Here is a 13,098-nt window from a genome sequence, read left to right on the forward strand (position 1 = left end):
CTAAAAGAAATAGAGGTGCAAAACCGAGGACACGTTAGTGGGCTGCGAAGTAACCCGCGTTCTGAAGGCGTTGAGCATGTTGGCATGATTTTATTACTACCACGCTCAATAAGTAAGTTTCCCACAAGGTAACGGAAATGGTTATTGCAGCAATTACCAAGCCACGAGGCTCTAGTAAAAACAAGTCTCGTACGACCAAGCAACTTTAGCTAACGTGTGAAGATGTGGCTATTAGATATGTTGCAGGCCCATTGTAGGTCTGCTAGATGTAGCTCACCGAGTTCGCTTTACTCACGCATAAGACAGTAAGTTTACCTAAGATGATAAACACACAAACACACCAAGAGATGAGGATGAAAACGACCAACCATCACATAATACATGGCGCACAACGATAGCAACTAGACCAGTAGCGTTTCCAAGTCAGCGAGACCTAGGGTATCGTCCAGAACGTTGCCGTAGGCCAATAATCGACGATACTATGAGTACTCTGAGTATGTAATAATATTCGCGCTTCTACTTTATCATAGAGTGTTGGTCTGCGGATAGCGGATCGCAGCAGCCGTGTTTGCCATTCCAGTTAGCACATAGAGGAAATAGGAATCACGCCCCGTGGACGCGTTTTCTCAACCGATTTTTCGTGATGACTCCTCTAACGACGAGAATCGACAACGAGCGTGAGCAGCGGCAGCTCATACTTCACCACAACCGGCAGGAGATATGGTGTATGGAGGCCAGTAAGCGCCAGATATGGTAGCTTGAACTCAGTGATATTATTAGTCATATTAGTAGTCATATTAGTACCATCGATGCATCACGACCAAATAGATATAACATTCTACTATTGCCTGAATTTGGATAGTAGTAGTAGTATGACTACTACCCGATTTTCCCACTACTACCGAACCCTGATCACTACCGCGCACTCTCCAACGTCATAGCAGAAAACAGTTGATACCCCCCCCTGCTGTGCGCTCGAAACTGTCAATCTATTTCGGCGATACATGCGTTTCCGAAAGTCTTGTTCCGAACAGTATTCGCACCGTTAACCTTTCTAATCCGATCAACAGTGCATATCGTTTCTGGATGCTCCATGTATTCTCGCAACCGCATATTGAAGCCGAGGCGCGAGACCGCCGCCAAATAAAGCCACACAAGAGAAAAGAAACCGCACACGGCACGCCCCAATACGCAGCCGGATCCGTCAGCGCGCGCCACGAGCGACTCGAAGCAGCAGCGCAGCCCCATGACGTCCAAGACGTCCAAGAAGAAGCCGAGCCTGGCCGAGGTGATGGACGAGCTGCAGAGCCGCTTCCTGGTGAACCTGCCCGAGTCGGAGCTGGCCTCGAGCGAGCGCCTCTTCTTCCAGATCGAGCAGTGCTTCTGGTTCTACGAGGACTTCTACGCCGACCAGTACGCGCACCTGCAGCACGTCAAGCTCAACGACTTCGCGCGGCAGATGTTCGCGCACTGCCCGCTGCTGCGGCCGCTCGCGCACCGCTGCGACGAGCTGTTCCAGGACTTCAAGACGTACCAGCGCCAGGTGCCCGTGGTGGGCTGCATCCTGCTCAACGCAGCGCGCACCAAGCTGGTGCTGGTGCGCAACTGGAAGGGCACGAGCTGGACCTTCCCGCGCGGCAAGGTGAACGAGGGCGAGTCGGACATGGACTGCGCGCGGCGAGAGGTGTTCGAGGAGTGCGGCTACGACGTGGGCGACAACCTCGCGCCCAAGCAGTACCTCGAGTTCGTGGCCAACGACCAACGCATGCGCATGTACATGTGCCCGGACGTGCCCGAGGACTACGCCTTCGCGCCGCAGACCCGCAAGGAGATCAGTACCATCAAGTGGTTCACGTTCGACGCGCTGCCCAAGAAGACGTGGAGCGTCATGCCGTTCATGTCGAGGCTGAAACGCTGGGTCAAGGGCCACAAGGCCAGCAAGAAGAAGAGCAGCAACGCTGCTGCCAACAGCACAGGCCGCGCGGCTTCGGCCCCGCGGAATCGGCCGCTGACGCTGATCACGAACGGCGCGGCACAGCAGAACGTTGAAGCCAGCTGTGGCAAGAAGAAGACCGGGCAGGAGGAGCGGTCAGTCTCCACGCCGCACAACGACAGACCAACCTCGAACGGATCCAAGAAAGCCAATCGCGGCCACTTCGGCACGGAGTTTGACACAGCCACGTCGTACGATGGACTCAATGGCGAGACGTTCGGCAACGCGAAGAAGGGCTTCAGCGTGGATGAGATGTTCAGTGTGAACGAGCGCCTCACGGGGCAGAAGTTCGAGTATGATGGCAACCCGCACGACTTCGGCAAGCCAACGTCACGACCAACTGCTACGCGAGCAGCAGCTCCACTATTTAACCCTACGGGCCCGGCCCCGGTGCAGATCCTTACGCGGCCTTCGTCAGCGCCGCTGAAGCGCGTGGAAGAGGAGACGTGTCCGTCGCCCAGTCCGTCTCGTCAGTCAACAGGATCGTCACCGTTCGGGTCGTTCCAGTTTGACGCCGTGGATATCATGGCCGTCGTGACGTAACTGGGGAGTGGCGTCGACGCTTGGATCGGAAGAGTGTGCTTGACACTGCAGGGGTGAGGTGACTGACAAGGATTGCGCGACCGCTTACTATCGCGCCTCGTGCTCCCGTAAGGCAGGAGCACGAGTGTCCTGTCCCCCTATAAGCTCACCTCCCCTCATCGCACTCGGGACCGCTCACCGTTTGGGCGTCAGTTGATATTGCATTTTGTTTTCTAGTTTTGTACCATAGTAAAGTTGTTAGTCACCCCAGTGCTCAAGGAGGAGGAAGAAAGAGCATACGGGAGGCTAGTAGCTAGGTGTTTCTTAACACCGCCCATTTCGAGAGGAAGTCACGTCGTGCTGAACGAACGAAACAATCGAAACTCCAACCGAGGGAGTTGGATGAGCCACAAGCAGTTTATCGATAGCCGCGCGCCAATTCGAGCGACAACGCGGCTTCCGTCATTATCAGAATCTCTTACACATGAGAAGCAGCTAGCAACCGACGTCAAGATCCACCGCGTGCTTGCTTGCGTGTGCAACCCGTGTCGCTGACGAAAGGGTGTAAGCTGCAGCGACTGCCTTTGGCCGCAAAATCTACTCGCCGGGCGCGGTTGTGTAGGAAATCCAGCACACGAGGACGAGTTGTAAGCAAGACACGCTGCGAATTTCCAAGCAGACAGAGCGCAGTTAGTAACGAGGACCGAACATGGCATATAGGATCAGCCGGATTTGATCTTTCGTACCCGAAGAGCAGGTAGTTCCGGAAGAGGCGGTTTTCAGGAGTAGGCTCCGCTACACTTCCCTTCATGCAGTTGAGCTGTGTCGGAAAAAAATCGTTAAACGCTGCAACATACAGATAAATCGATAAGAGTTCAGCACAACTCACCGTGAAATAGGAGACAGCCACGCCGGTGTACAGGAGCGACACGTAGTATGCGATGGATCCGAGCAGCTGAAAGACGACCGTGTTGATCACCAGCGGGATATACTTGTAGCCGGAGAAGGATACCAAGTCCAGGAACGATATGGAGCTGTTCAGCACATAGAGGCAGGCGGCCAACACACCGATCTCGACCAATTGCATCACGAGGCAGTAACTCGCGTCCTTGGTGATCACATCTGGGCTAAACCTGAGGCAGAAAAAATATTGTTAGCAAGGATACATTTTGTATCATTCGATGCAAATGGCTCCACAACGTACTGGTTCGAAGTGCCCTTGGAGTACCCCACGATCAAGATGTAGGTGAGGAAACCCATGAGCGGAATGTACAGATCAGGCGCATTGCAGTCGCGAGTCGGGGGAGCGTATTGCATCTGATGAATGTATACACGTCGGCAAGTTCGTAAGAAGCAGTACCAAATGCAAGATCCATGCACAACCAGACTCACCGGCTTGGACTCGTCTTGCTCACCGTTCCCCATACGGCGCCAGTTCTTGTGTCGGAACGGGAGGAGCAGGATCTACAATATCGACATCACAGTACCAGTCCATTTCATCAGATAAGCGCCTCCCTAAAACAAGCTGCCCGTCCTCCTCACCTTAAGACGGCTCTTGACGTAGGAGTTGTTGACAGTGAAGTAGTACTTCAGACTTCCCCACACGCCATAGGCTCCCGGGAGGTACATCTCCGACTGCTTCTGCAGGAAATCCTGTGCACTGTTCATCGCCAATCCTGCCATCGGGTTGCTGGAAGCGGCACCAACATACTTATCAGCCATGCATTCCTTCACTTGTATCCTTCCCCCAAAAGTTCACTGGTCACCTGGAGAACTGGTTGATGAAGTCTGTCTGCTGCGCCTGCTGCGGGTGCTGCATGTGCGGCCGCGGGTTGCTGTTCGGCGGAGTCTGCTGCGGCACGTTTTGCGCATAGCCGCCGAAGTTGTTCCCATGCGTCGGGTGGCGGTGCTGGAAGCCCGCGGGCGCCGACTGGAACTGCTGCTGCGCCGGTGGCATGGTGTCCATCCCTGGCTGGTGGAACTGCGCAGCGCCCAATAATTAGCAGGTCAGCACAACTGTTCCAGCGCAAACTACCTGTCTATCCACTCACGTCCTGGGAGAAGGCGGGCGCGGCCTGCGCGCCGTAGAACCCTGCGTCCTGCGCAGGAGCCTGCACCTGAGGAGCGGCCGCCGGCTTCTGGTAGAACTGGTGCGCAGGCCCGCGCTGAGGCGCCCGCTGCTGGCCCATGGCGGGCTGCGACGGGAACTGCGACGCGTTGCCGAAGCCTGGCGTCGAGTTGAACTGCGGCCGCTGACGGTTGTTCGGGTTCGGGAACGAGCCTGCAACGTACACGCGGTGAGAGGGGAGGCGAGGGCTGCGCTGCCTGCACGGGGAGAGGACATCGCGTACCTGGTTGAGCCATGGCAATCTTAGCTTCTTTCGTTCTGCTGTGACGACGTGGCGCGACGGCGTCAGTGGTGTGGCGCACACGGTTATCGGATTTTGGTCAGACACAATTGTTTTTAATCTGATCTGGTCGGACCATAAATTGGGCTTGAACTTGAGTCGCCACTTTTTTTCAGTGGCGACAGGACAAGTTGCCGCCGATGGCCTTCCTGGCCGAAGATGAGGATGCGTTCGCGGCGGTGCTGAGCTTCGTGGACGACTTTAGTGCCGATGGCTCCTCTATTGAGGCTGCTGCAGTCGACGTTGCACCAGTGGGCGAGCAACTCGAAGGCGACGAGCTGGACTTGCCGTTAATTGAGGATATTCAGCTTCAAGTCGATGCCGAAGCAGACCCCATTGCTGCTGCTGCAACGCAGAGCAACCCACCATTGCGTCGGTCGTCTAGACTGCTGAGCAAAGCAAAATCCAATGGTGACAGCCTTGTGTCAGTAGAATCGGATCCTGAGGTGCTGCGTTCGAGTCGCCGAGCAGCCGCCAACGCCAAGAAGAAAATGCTGCGCAAAGCTGGCGTCTACGGGAACCCCAACCGTATACGCAATGAGCGCAGGCTCGAGGTTGTCTATTTGCACGAGAAAGTGGATCAGCTGGAGACGAAATTGCATGCTCTGCAGGAGCGCTCAAGCCCCGCAGCGACGATGCCGACAGAGTTGGCGACGAGTACTAGAGGCAACGAACAACTGAATGGTTCTCAAGCGAGAAGAATCTCCACGGATGAAGATTTGAGTGAGAAGCAATTGTCAGATCCTAGTACATGGGAGGACTGTGCTGCTCGTGAGCGGAGCCAACGAGAAGAATCGGAGCGCGAGAATATCCGACTGAAACTTATTTTGGCGAGCCAGATCAAAGTCGCCAAAGGCTTGGAGAGCATACTGTTAAAGCGAGCTCAGCAGCAGGTAGGCAACGCCCAGTTCTCCAACAACCTCGTTTGTGAATATGAGGAAGACCAACGTTTGCTATGCTGAATTGGATTGCTCGTCCAGATTGCCGAGTGCTCCGCGTCTATCCAGAGATCGGTTGATGTAACTTGCCCTTCTGGTCGTACATTGGACTTCCGCGCCGATGCATCAGACTTCCAGGAGCTTCTAGAGTACCTTAATGCCACTTACCGCGAAGTCGACTCGGTGCTGGCCAGCAACGGCCTTGCTTGGATGGAGACGACACAGCAAGATGTGGAAATGCGCGAAGGCGTGGGTGGATTATATCTGGAGGTGTTTTCGAACAAGGTAATGCCTTTCGGCCTGCATGCCACTGCAGAGGCAACGTGGAACTATTTCAAGGGCTCAAAGAAGCACCGAGGCACGCTGTACGCGAAAGCTGCACAGGTACGGATGGAACTGCCGACGATACTTGTCTGTTTTGGCTGTTTCTGACAGTTGCATGCTGCCATTCTGCGTTGTAATTCAGAATCTCGACACGCCGTACACGATTATCGAGCACTTCTCCAAGGAGCTGGTCGCCGGTAACTCCAGCACCGACGTTCGCATCAAGCAAATAGTGCGGCGCTATGTGGAAGCTGACCGCGAAGTCGTGGTGTGGGTCGCATCCATTGAGCCTGTTGACATGGCGCAGAAGCCCTTCGGTGGATTCAAGTCTCGCCACCGTAATTACGCAGTCATCAAGCGTGCCAGGACGTCGACGCCCCAGCACGAGTTGTCCTTGCTGCAGCTCGTCTCCCACGGCATGCTCGACACGCAGGCTGGCACCATCTACGACCCCAAGTACGTCCGAGCACTCACGGACTTCCTGCTGAACGATGCGGCTCGCAACATCAAGTCCGACCAGCAGCTCATCGAAAACGTCCTCATGGACCAGATGCTGCGGCCATGACATAAAACCTGTCCACCTAAGGTTTTCGACACAAATTTACCCAAATATTTTTTTTACCCAAAATGAAATAGTACGCAGTTTTGGCGGTAGCCGATGGCGTTCCTCGCTGAAGATGAAGACGCCATGCGCGCGTTCGAGGCCGCACTGAGCTTCCTAGACGACTTTGCAGAGGACGACAGCGCATCAGGCGTCGGAGAACTCGACAATCCAACGGAAGCGCCACCCCCGGTCGTGAACGGATTGGAAATACCGTCGAACGGCGCGCCAAACCACGAAAGCGACGCAAATTCAGCTGGTGCTGTGGTTACCGTGAATTCTGTGGCGAATGCTACAGATCGAGGGTCCCGGCATGCTTCAGCAGTGTCAAATAGGTCGGTAAGCTCCGGAACGACAGCGCGTCCGGTCGTCGAGGTCGTGAAAGCGAGACGCCGCGCAGCAGACAATGCCAGGAAGAGGATGCTGCGGAAGGCTGGAGTCTACGCAGACCCCAACCGCGCTCGCAACGAACGGAAGCTCGAGATTGCGTACTTACGAGAAAAGGTGGGGCAACTGGAAATGGAGTTGCAGAGTCTACAGAAGCGATCGAGCCAGATAACTTCTGCAATAACGACAGCTCAAAACGGGAGCGAAGCGGGTGGCGACGGCGACGTACGCACCTCTACGAGTTCCAAGGAAGTTCAAGTTTCAAGTATTTGGGAGGGCTTTGCCGCTCGTCAGAGGGGCCGAAGAGAGAAGGCAGAGCGGGAAAATGTGCGACTGAAGCTCGTTTTGGAAGGCCAAATCAAAGTGGCCAAGAGCTTAGAAAATTTACTGCTGAAGCGCGCCCAGCAACAGGTAGGTGGCGACCACGTTTTTCACGTTCGCGTTCTTAAGGTACTAACCTTTTTACGTGCTAGATTGACGAGTGCTCATCGTCGATTCGCCGACCAGGCGACATTTCTTGCCCCTCTGGTCGCACACTAGATTTTCGTGCAGATGCTGCAGACTTCCAAGAACTTTTGGAGTATCTCGATGCCACATATAGCGAAGTAGACGCAGTTCTTGCTGGCAATGGCCTTGACACGATGGAAATGACCCAGCAAGACTTACACATGCGCGAAGGCGTGAATGGCATGTATATTGAGGTATTTTCCAACAAGGTAATGCCCTTCGGACTGCATGCCACTGCGGAGGCCACATGGAACTATTTCAAGGGCTCAGAAAAGCACCGTGGAAACCTGTATGCGAAGGCTGCGCAGGTACGACCATTTTCTTCATATTTCGTTGTTGGAGCAATGTTGTTTAGCGTTGAACATGTGATCTGCAGAATCTCGATACGCCGTACACGATCATAGAACATTTCTCTAAAGAGCTCTTTGCAGGCAATTCAAGCACGGACGTCCGCGTGAAGCAGATTATTCGCCGCTACGTCGAAGCCGATCGGGAAGTTGTGGTTTGGGTGGCGACGATCGCGCCAATCGAGATTAAACGCAAGGCATTTACTGGGCTGACTTCTCACCACCGCAACTATGCCGTTATTAAGCGTGCGAAATCGTCTACGCCCGAGCAAGAGCTGTCGCTTTTGCAGTTGGTTGCGCACGTGACTCTTGATACGAAGGAGGGCACCATCTACGACCCCAAATACATCCGAGTGCTCACCGACTTTCTGCTGAGCAATGCGGCGGGCAACATCAAGGCCGATCAGGAGCTCATCGAGAATGTGCTCATGGATCAGAAATTGCACCACTGACTCGGAAGACCGATCAGATCGAGGGATACCAGCTCTCGTCGTCCAGTGTACCTCGCACAAATTGTGCGGCACAATGCAGTTGCCCTGCACCACATCAAGTCGGTGATGAGGGTGAAAGTTGTGTGGCACTGAGCCAGTACGCGTGGCTCCAGGTCCAAGTTGGACTCCAACTGCAACGCCAGAAGCGTCTCAAGAAAAAAAGATGACAGGAGAGTCAACTTTTCAGTTTTTTTCACGAGGACGTTGATGGCCCCGGCTATCACAACATAGAGATCACGTATTGTGCTTTTCTGTTGTTTTGCTGGGACTTTGATCTATCCTTTTTAAACATCACAGGACTTTAATCTTAGGATTTGTAACGCATAAAATGTAAGGACAGAAGTTAGGGGAGAAGGCTAGAGCGACCGAAAATGAAACCGGCTCTCGGGGATGGATGTCACAGTCCTCAAATCCCCAAAACGACCGCTACGAAGGGGAAGAAAGTGGGCAATACGGTAGGTGTTTAGCCTCATAGAATAGCTGGGAGAGAGGAGATCTGTCCAGCGGACCTGGAAGCACGAGCAGCAAACTCATCTACAGATATGAAGCCGCCAATTTGGCTGGATTTGGCGGGTTTGCTTTCACCCTATCCATGTAAGAATCGATGCTCCTACTGATTAACTCCTAAACAGCAGCAAATGCAGAGGTCAGCTATAGGATGTCAGGGAAGACATAATGCCTCCCGATTGCATGGGAGATCGGCGAGGTTGCTCTTCTGCTGGGAGTTAATGCATATATCTACATAATATGTATATATGCATCTATTATACCATCCGCATTTATATAATATAGGATAATATCCTATATTATATGAATGCGGACAGTTTTGTCCTAGCTAAAGCGACGTAAACTGAATTCTTCGCACTACCTGCAAAAGTCCTACGAAGGAGAAAGGGCCCGATTGGCGGCTATTTTCTCGACATTCAGGCTTCCACACCTTCGCCGGACCTGTTACCATGAAGATTTGGTTGGTTGTTCTAATCTTGCACTCGTGTGCTTCTAAATTGGTATCGGTTACCTACCCCGCTGCTGTAAAAGGTAGTTTTTCAAATCTGATCCCTGAAAAGCACAATACCACATCTTAGAATGCGTTATCAATGCTACCCACAAACTCTGTCATCTATAACTGTACATTATGCCTTTCGAGGCTTGGTATTGTGCCTCTCCATAGTCATGACGATAACCAGTGCTGCGTGGTGGGACAGAGCGTGCGCCCTGCAATCATTAGTGCAAGCGTTTACCTCCTTCTCCCGAGCTCCAGTACGGGAAGCAAGGCACACCGGCCGAGCAGAGGCGAGAAGCGGCAGGCCATGGCGTTTCTGCAGGACGAGGACGCGGCGCGCGCCTTTGAGGCGGCGCTCTCATTCGTGGACGAGTACGCATTCCAGGACGGCGAGGCGCACAGTTACCCCGATTCCAGCGCGATGATGACGGCCGAGAGTTGGCAGGTCATGGGCCCGCAGCCGCCCGACGCCGCGGACGACAAGACGCAGCGCAGAGCGCGCGCCAACGCCAAGAAGCGGCTGCTGCGCAAGGCGGGGCTGTACGACGACCCGAACCGCGCGCGCAAGGAGCGAAGGCTCGAGATGACGTTCCTGCAGCGCAAGGTGGAGCAGCTGCAGCTGGAGCTCGAGGCGCTGCAGGTGCAGCACCCGCAGCGGCAGCGACAGCGGCGACAGGCCGCAGACGAGCAGAACAGACAGCGGGGCGCGCTGGTGGTGAGTCGGGCCAACCCCGAGGTGTCGAGTGCGTGGAAGGAGGTGGCATGTCGACAGAGGGAGCAGCGGGACAAGGCCGAGAAGGAGAACGTCCGGCTCAGGCTCATCATAGAGCGGCAGCAGAAGCTGGCGGAGGCTCTGGAGACGCTGGTGCAGGCGCGGATCAAGCAACAGGTTGGTTTTTGGCGCATCATTTTTTTTGGCGGGGGAGAGGTATGAGTCGGGGGATTCTCAGTCATTCTCTCGTCGATTTTCGTGTGCAGATGGCCGAGTTTTCGGCTTTACCGAGCCCGATGTTGGGAAGGTGTTTCACTGGGAGGACGTTGGACTTCAAGGCCGATATCAATGACTTCAGGGGGCTCTTGGGGGAGCTGGAGAAGGCACGTCGTGAGGTAGATGTAGTATTCGCTGCCAACCGTTTGAACATGACCGAGTCGAGCCATCACGGCGTGCAGCTGCGATCGAACAAGGGCGTTAATGGGATGCACTTAGAAGTGTTCGCCAACAAGGCGATGCCTTTCCATGCTCGAGATACTGCAGAGGCGACGTGGGACCACTTCAAGGGGATGAAGAAGCATGGTGGGAATGGCAAATTGTACGATAAGGCTGCGAAGGTGAGGCTAGAGAGGAACCAAGTTTGTTGCGGAGGTTAGGTGGTCTGACATTCTACTGCTGTACCTACCAGAGTCTTGACACTCCGTACACGATCATCGAGGACTACGCCAAAGAGCTGTTCGCAAATACAGCTCGTGCCGATGTGCGAGTGAAGCAGATCGTGCGGCGGTACGTGGAAGCTGACCGCGAGATCGTCATCCTCGTGGCGAGTGTGTCTCCGGTTTCGATCGCACACAAGCCGCTGGCTGGACTCACCTTTAACTACCGGTGCTACGCGTTGATCAAGCGTGCCGCTGCCGCCACAGAGGACCACGACCTGTCGCTCTTGCAGATGTGTACACTGGCATCGCTCGACGACGAGGTCCAGACGTACGACCCTGCTTACATGCGCGCGCTCAGCAACTTCGTGCTAGGCAATACTGCCGGCAACATTAAAGCCGACCAGGAGCTCATCGAGAACGTGCTGGTGCAGCAAGTTCTGAACCAGCGCGCGCAACCAGGTAGCTAGACGTGAAGACAGGACACACTCTTCATGCGATATCCATCACGAGCATGTATAAACTACATGTAATATAGCAGCACCCTTACAGCGAATGCTATACGCGGTTGCTAAGGGGGGCGTTGCTCCGACGCATTCAGTATCGTATGTTTCCCAGCATCGCCCCCTTCCTCCGCATGCATAGTGCTTCATTTCAAGACCCAAGCCAGGTTTTTAAACATTACACCTTTGGCGGATAAACTTTTTTATGGGCGCAGGTCAAAATTGGGTCAACTCTTTTCATTGGGTCAAAAGTTGGTCAAAAGGGGGCAACCTTTTGTTATGGTCAAAATTGGGTCAACTCTTTTCATTGGGTCAAAAGTTGGTCAAAAGGGGGCAACCTTTTGTTATGGTCAAAATTGGATCAAATTTTATCACCATGAAGAGGGTATTCTACCAGATTTAAAAATGTGGAAGACCTGCGGTTTCTCATGTCGTGTGTTTGCGTGGCCGTTAACTGTATGTTAGAGTGTTGTGGGATAATTAGAAAGTTGTGAATCGCTGGATTTTCGTGTGTTGTTGTGACTTAATATCTACCCCACTATCGTAGAGTTACTGAGAATTGTTACTTCGTTCGCTGTTTCGTCGTTGCTCCATCGCGATTGCCAGTAGTCTGGTCGCTCGCTAAGTCGTTTCGCAGTAACGTGGGTGATCTGAAATTGGTGTTATTCGTACAGTGCCCAAGCGGTCATTTAGAAACCTTCCAAGTTCAACATACCACCACCGCCACCGCACCGAACCCAAGTATCAAGCCCCATGAACGCAGGATACGTCTCCGATGAATCGATGTCCAACTCGCTGCTGTCCGAAGGATCTGAGTTCAGTGACACGGAAACGGTTATACTGCTGGGTCAATCATCAAACTCGGAAGTCGAAGAGAGTGATGGTAACCAAGTTGAAGCGCCGACGTTACTCGAAGATACCCATTCTGCTAATCGTGCCAATTCAGCCGATGTCCCCGCCGCCGGATTGGAAACGGGGACTGTCCATTTTGGAGGCTATTCCTACGATCGGTACCATGTCAACGTCTGAACGGACACCAACTACATCGATACAACGCCTACCGGCGCACCAAGTGCAGGACGAAGATCTTTGTGAGGCCCCTTGGTACCACACAGACCCGTGAGAACATGTCCGATTGTGTTCCTGGCTTTCGCCGAACCCCGATTGGACCGGCATCACCTATCCGCGATCGCAAGGAGGAGATGTTGCTGGTTACGGGAAAAATTTGTGTCCGAGATGTCACTTTGAGACAGTGGGTTATTACTCGTGATCCTTGAGTCAGCCTGATCCATAGGAGACTTACTCCTCCGAAGAAGAGCGTGCCGGACGACCCAAATCCTTGGTTATGTCTCAGATCTGACGGAGATTTTCCGAACGACATTTACCTCAAGGATCGAGCTCCTATACAGGTGTGGGACTTGAACCCACGACACCTGATAGACATCTGTCTATCTATGCGCACGCCCTATGGGCATACTGATATTTTCATGACAAAACAAGTGCTACTAATACATATTCTTGAAAAGCGTAGTATATATTATACGTTATAATTAAATAATTATAAGAGGTATCGAAGTTATACAATCACGTGGTTTGCTATAGACCAAATATGGTCAAAGCTGATCCATGGTTGACCAAAGAAAAGTGTTGACCCATAAAAAATTGCTCCCTTTACTGGTCATGAACAATACGATTTTTTAAAAATA

The 13,098-nt window shown here is 53.3% G+C and overlaps 5 protein-coding genes across 5 annotated transcripts; 4 read left to right on the forward strand and 1 right to left on the reverse strand.

Annotated features, from left to right (window-relative positions):
• Nucleotides 1-1,246: 1,246 nt before the first annotated feature.
• On the forward strand, nt 1,247-2,536 carry IUM83_00244 (MRNA decapping enzyme; the record flags this gene model as incomplete). Its single annotated transcript, XM_067924002.1, has 1 exon — nt 1,247-2,536. The coding sequence occupies one exon, from the start codon at nt 1,247-1,249 to the stop codon at nt 2,534-2,536; it is 1,290 nt and encodes a 429-aa protein (XP_067788593.1).
• Nucleotides 2,537-3,112: 576 nt separating this feature from the next.
• IUM83_00245 (YIF1B protein) lies at nt 3,113-4,879 on the reverse strand (the record flags this gene model as incomplete). Its single annotated transcript, XM_067924003.1, has 9 exons — nt 3,113-3,176; nt 3,262-3,335; nt 3,405-3,648; nt 3,720-3,832; nt 3,908-3,979; nt 4,058-4,205; nt 4,282-4,496; nt 4,567-4,796; nt 4,867-4,879. 9 exons carry the CDS (start codon nt 4,877-4,879, stop codon nt 3,113-3,115), a joined length of 1,173 nt encoding a protein of 390 aa, XP_067788874.1.
• Nucleotides 4,880-5,063: 184 nt separating this feature from the next.
• IUM83_00246 (uncharacterized protein) lies at nt 5,064-6,750 on the forward strand (the record flags this gene model as incomplete). Its single annotated transcript, XM_067924004.1, has 3 exons — nt 5,064-5,816; nt 5,904-6,245; nt 6,328-6,750. 3 exons carry the CDS (start codon nt 5,064-5,066, stop codon nt 6,748-6,750), a joined length of 1,518 nt encoding a protein of 505 aa, XP_067788875.1.
• A 93-nt stretch (nt 6,751-6,843) lies between these two features.
• On the forward strand, nt 6,844-8,479 carry IUM83_00247 (uncharacterized protein; the record flags this gene model as incomplete). Its single annotated transcript, XM_067924005.1, has 3 exons — nt 6,844-7,584; nt 7,647-7,988; nt 8,057-8,479. 3 exons carry the CDS (start codon nt 6,844-6,846, stop codon nt 8,477-8,479), a joined length of 1,506 nt encoding a protein of 501 aa, XP_067788876.1.
• Nucleotides 8,480-9,828: 1,349 nt separating this feature from the next.
• Nucleotides 9,829-11,359, forward strand: IUM83_00248 (uncharacterized protein; the record flags this gene model as incomplete). Its single annotated transcript, XM_067924006.1, has 4 exons — nt 9,829-10,410; nt 10,500-10,628; nt 10,746-10,850; nt 10,922-11,359. 4 exons carry the CDS (start codon nt 9,829-9,831, stop codon nt 11,357-11,359), a joined length of 1,254 nt encoding a protein of 417 aa, XP_067788872.1.
• Nucleotides 11,360-13,098: the final 1,739 nt, after the last annotated feature.

Source organism: Phytophthora cinnamomi (genome assembly GCF_018691715.1).
Source record: "Phytophthora cinnamomi strain GKB4 chromosome Unknown Contig53, whole genome shotgun sequence".
In the NCBI taxonomy this organism is placed as follows: domain Eukaryota; phylum Oomycota; class Peronosporomycetes; order Peronosporales; family Peronosporaceae; genus Phytophthora; species Phytophthora cinnamomi.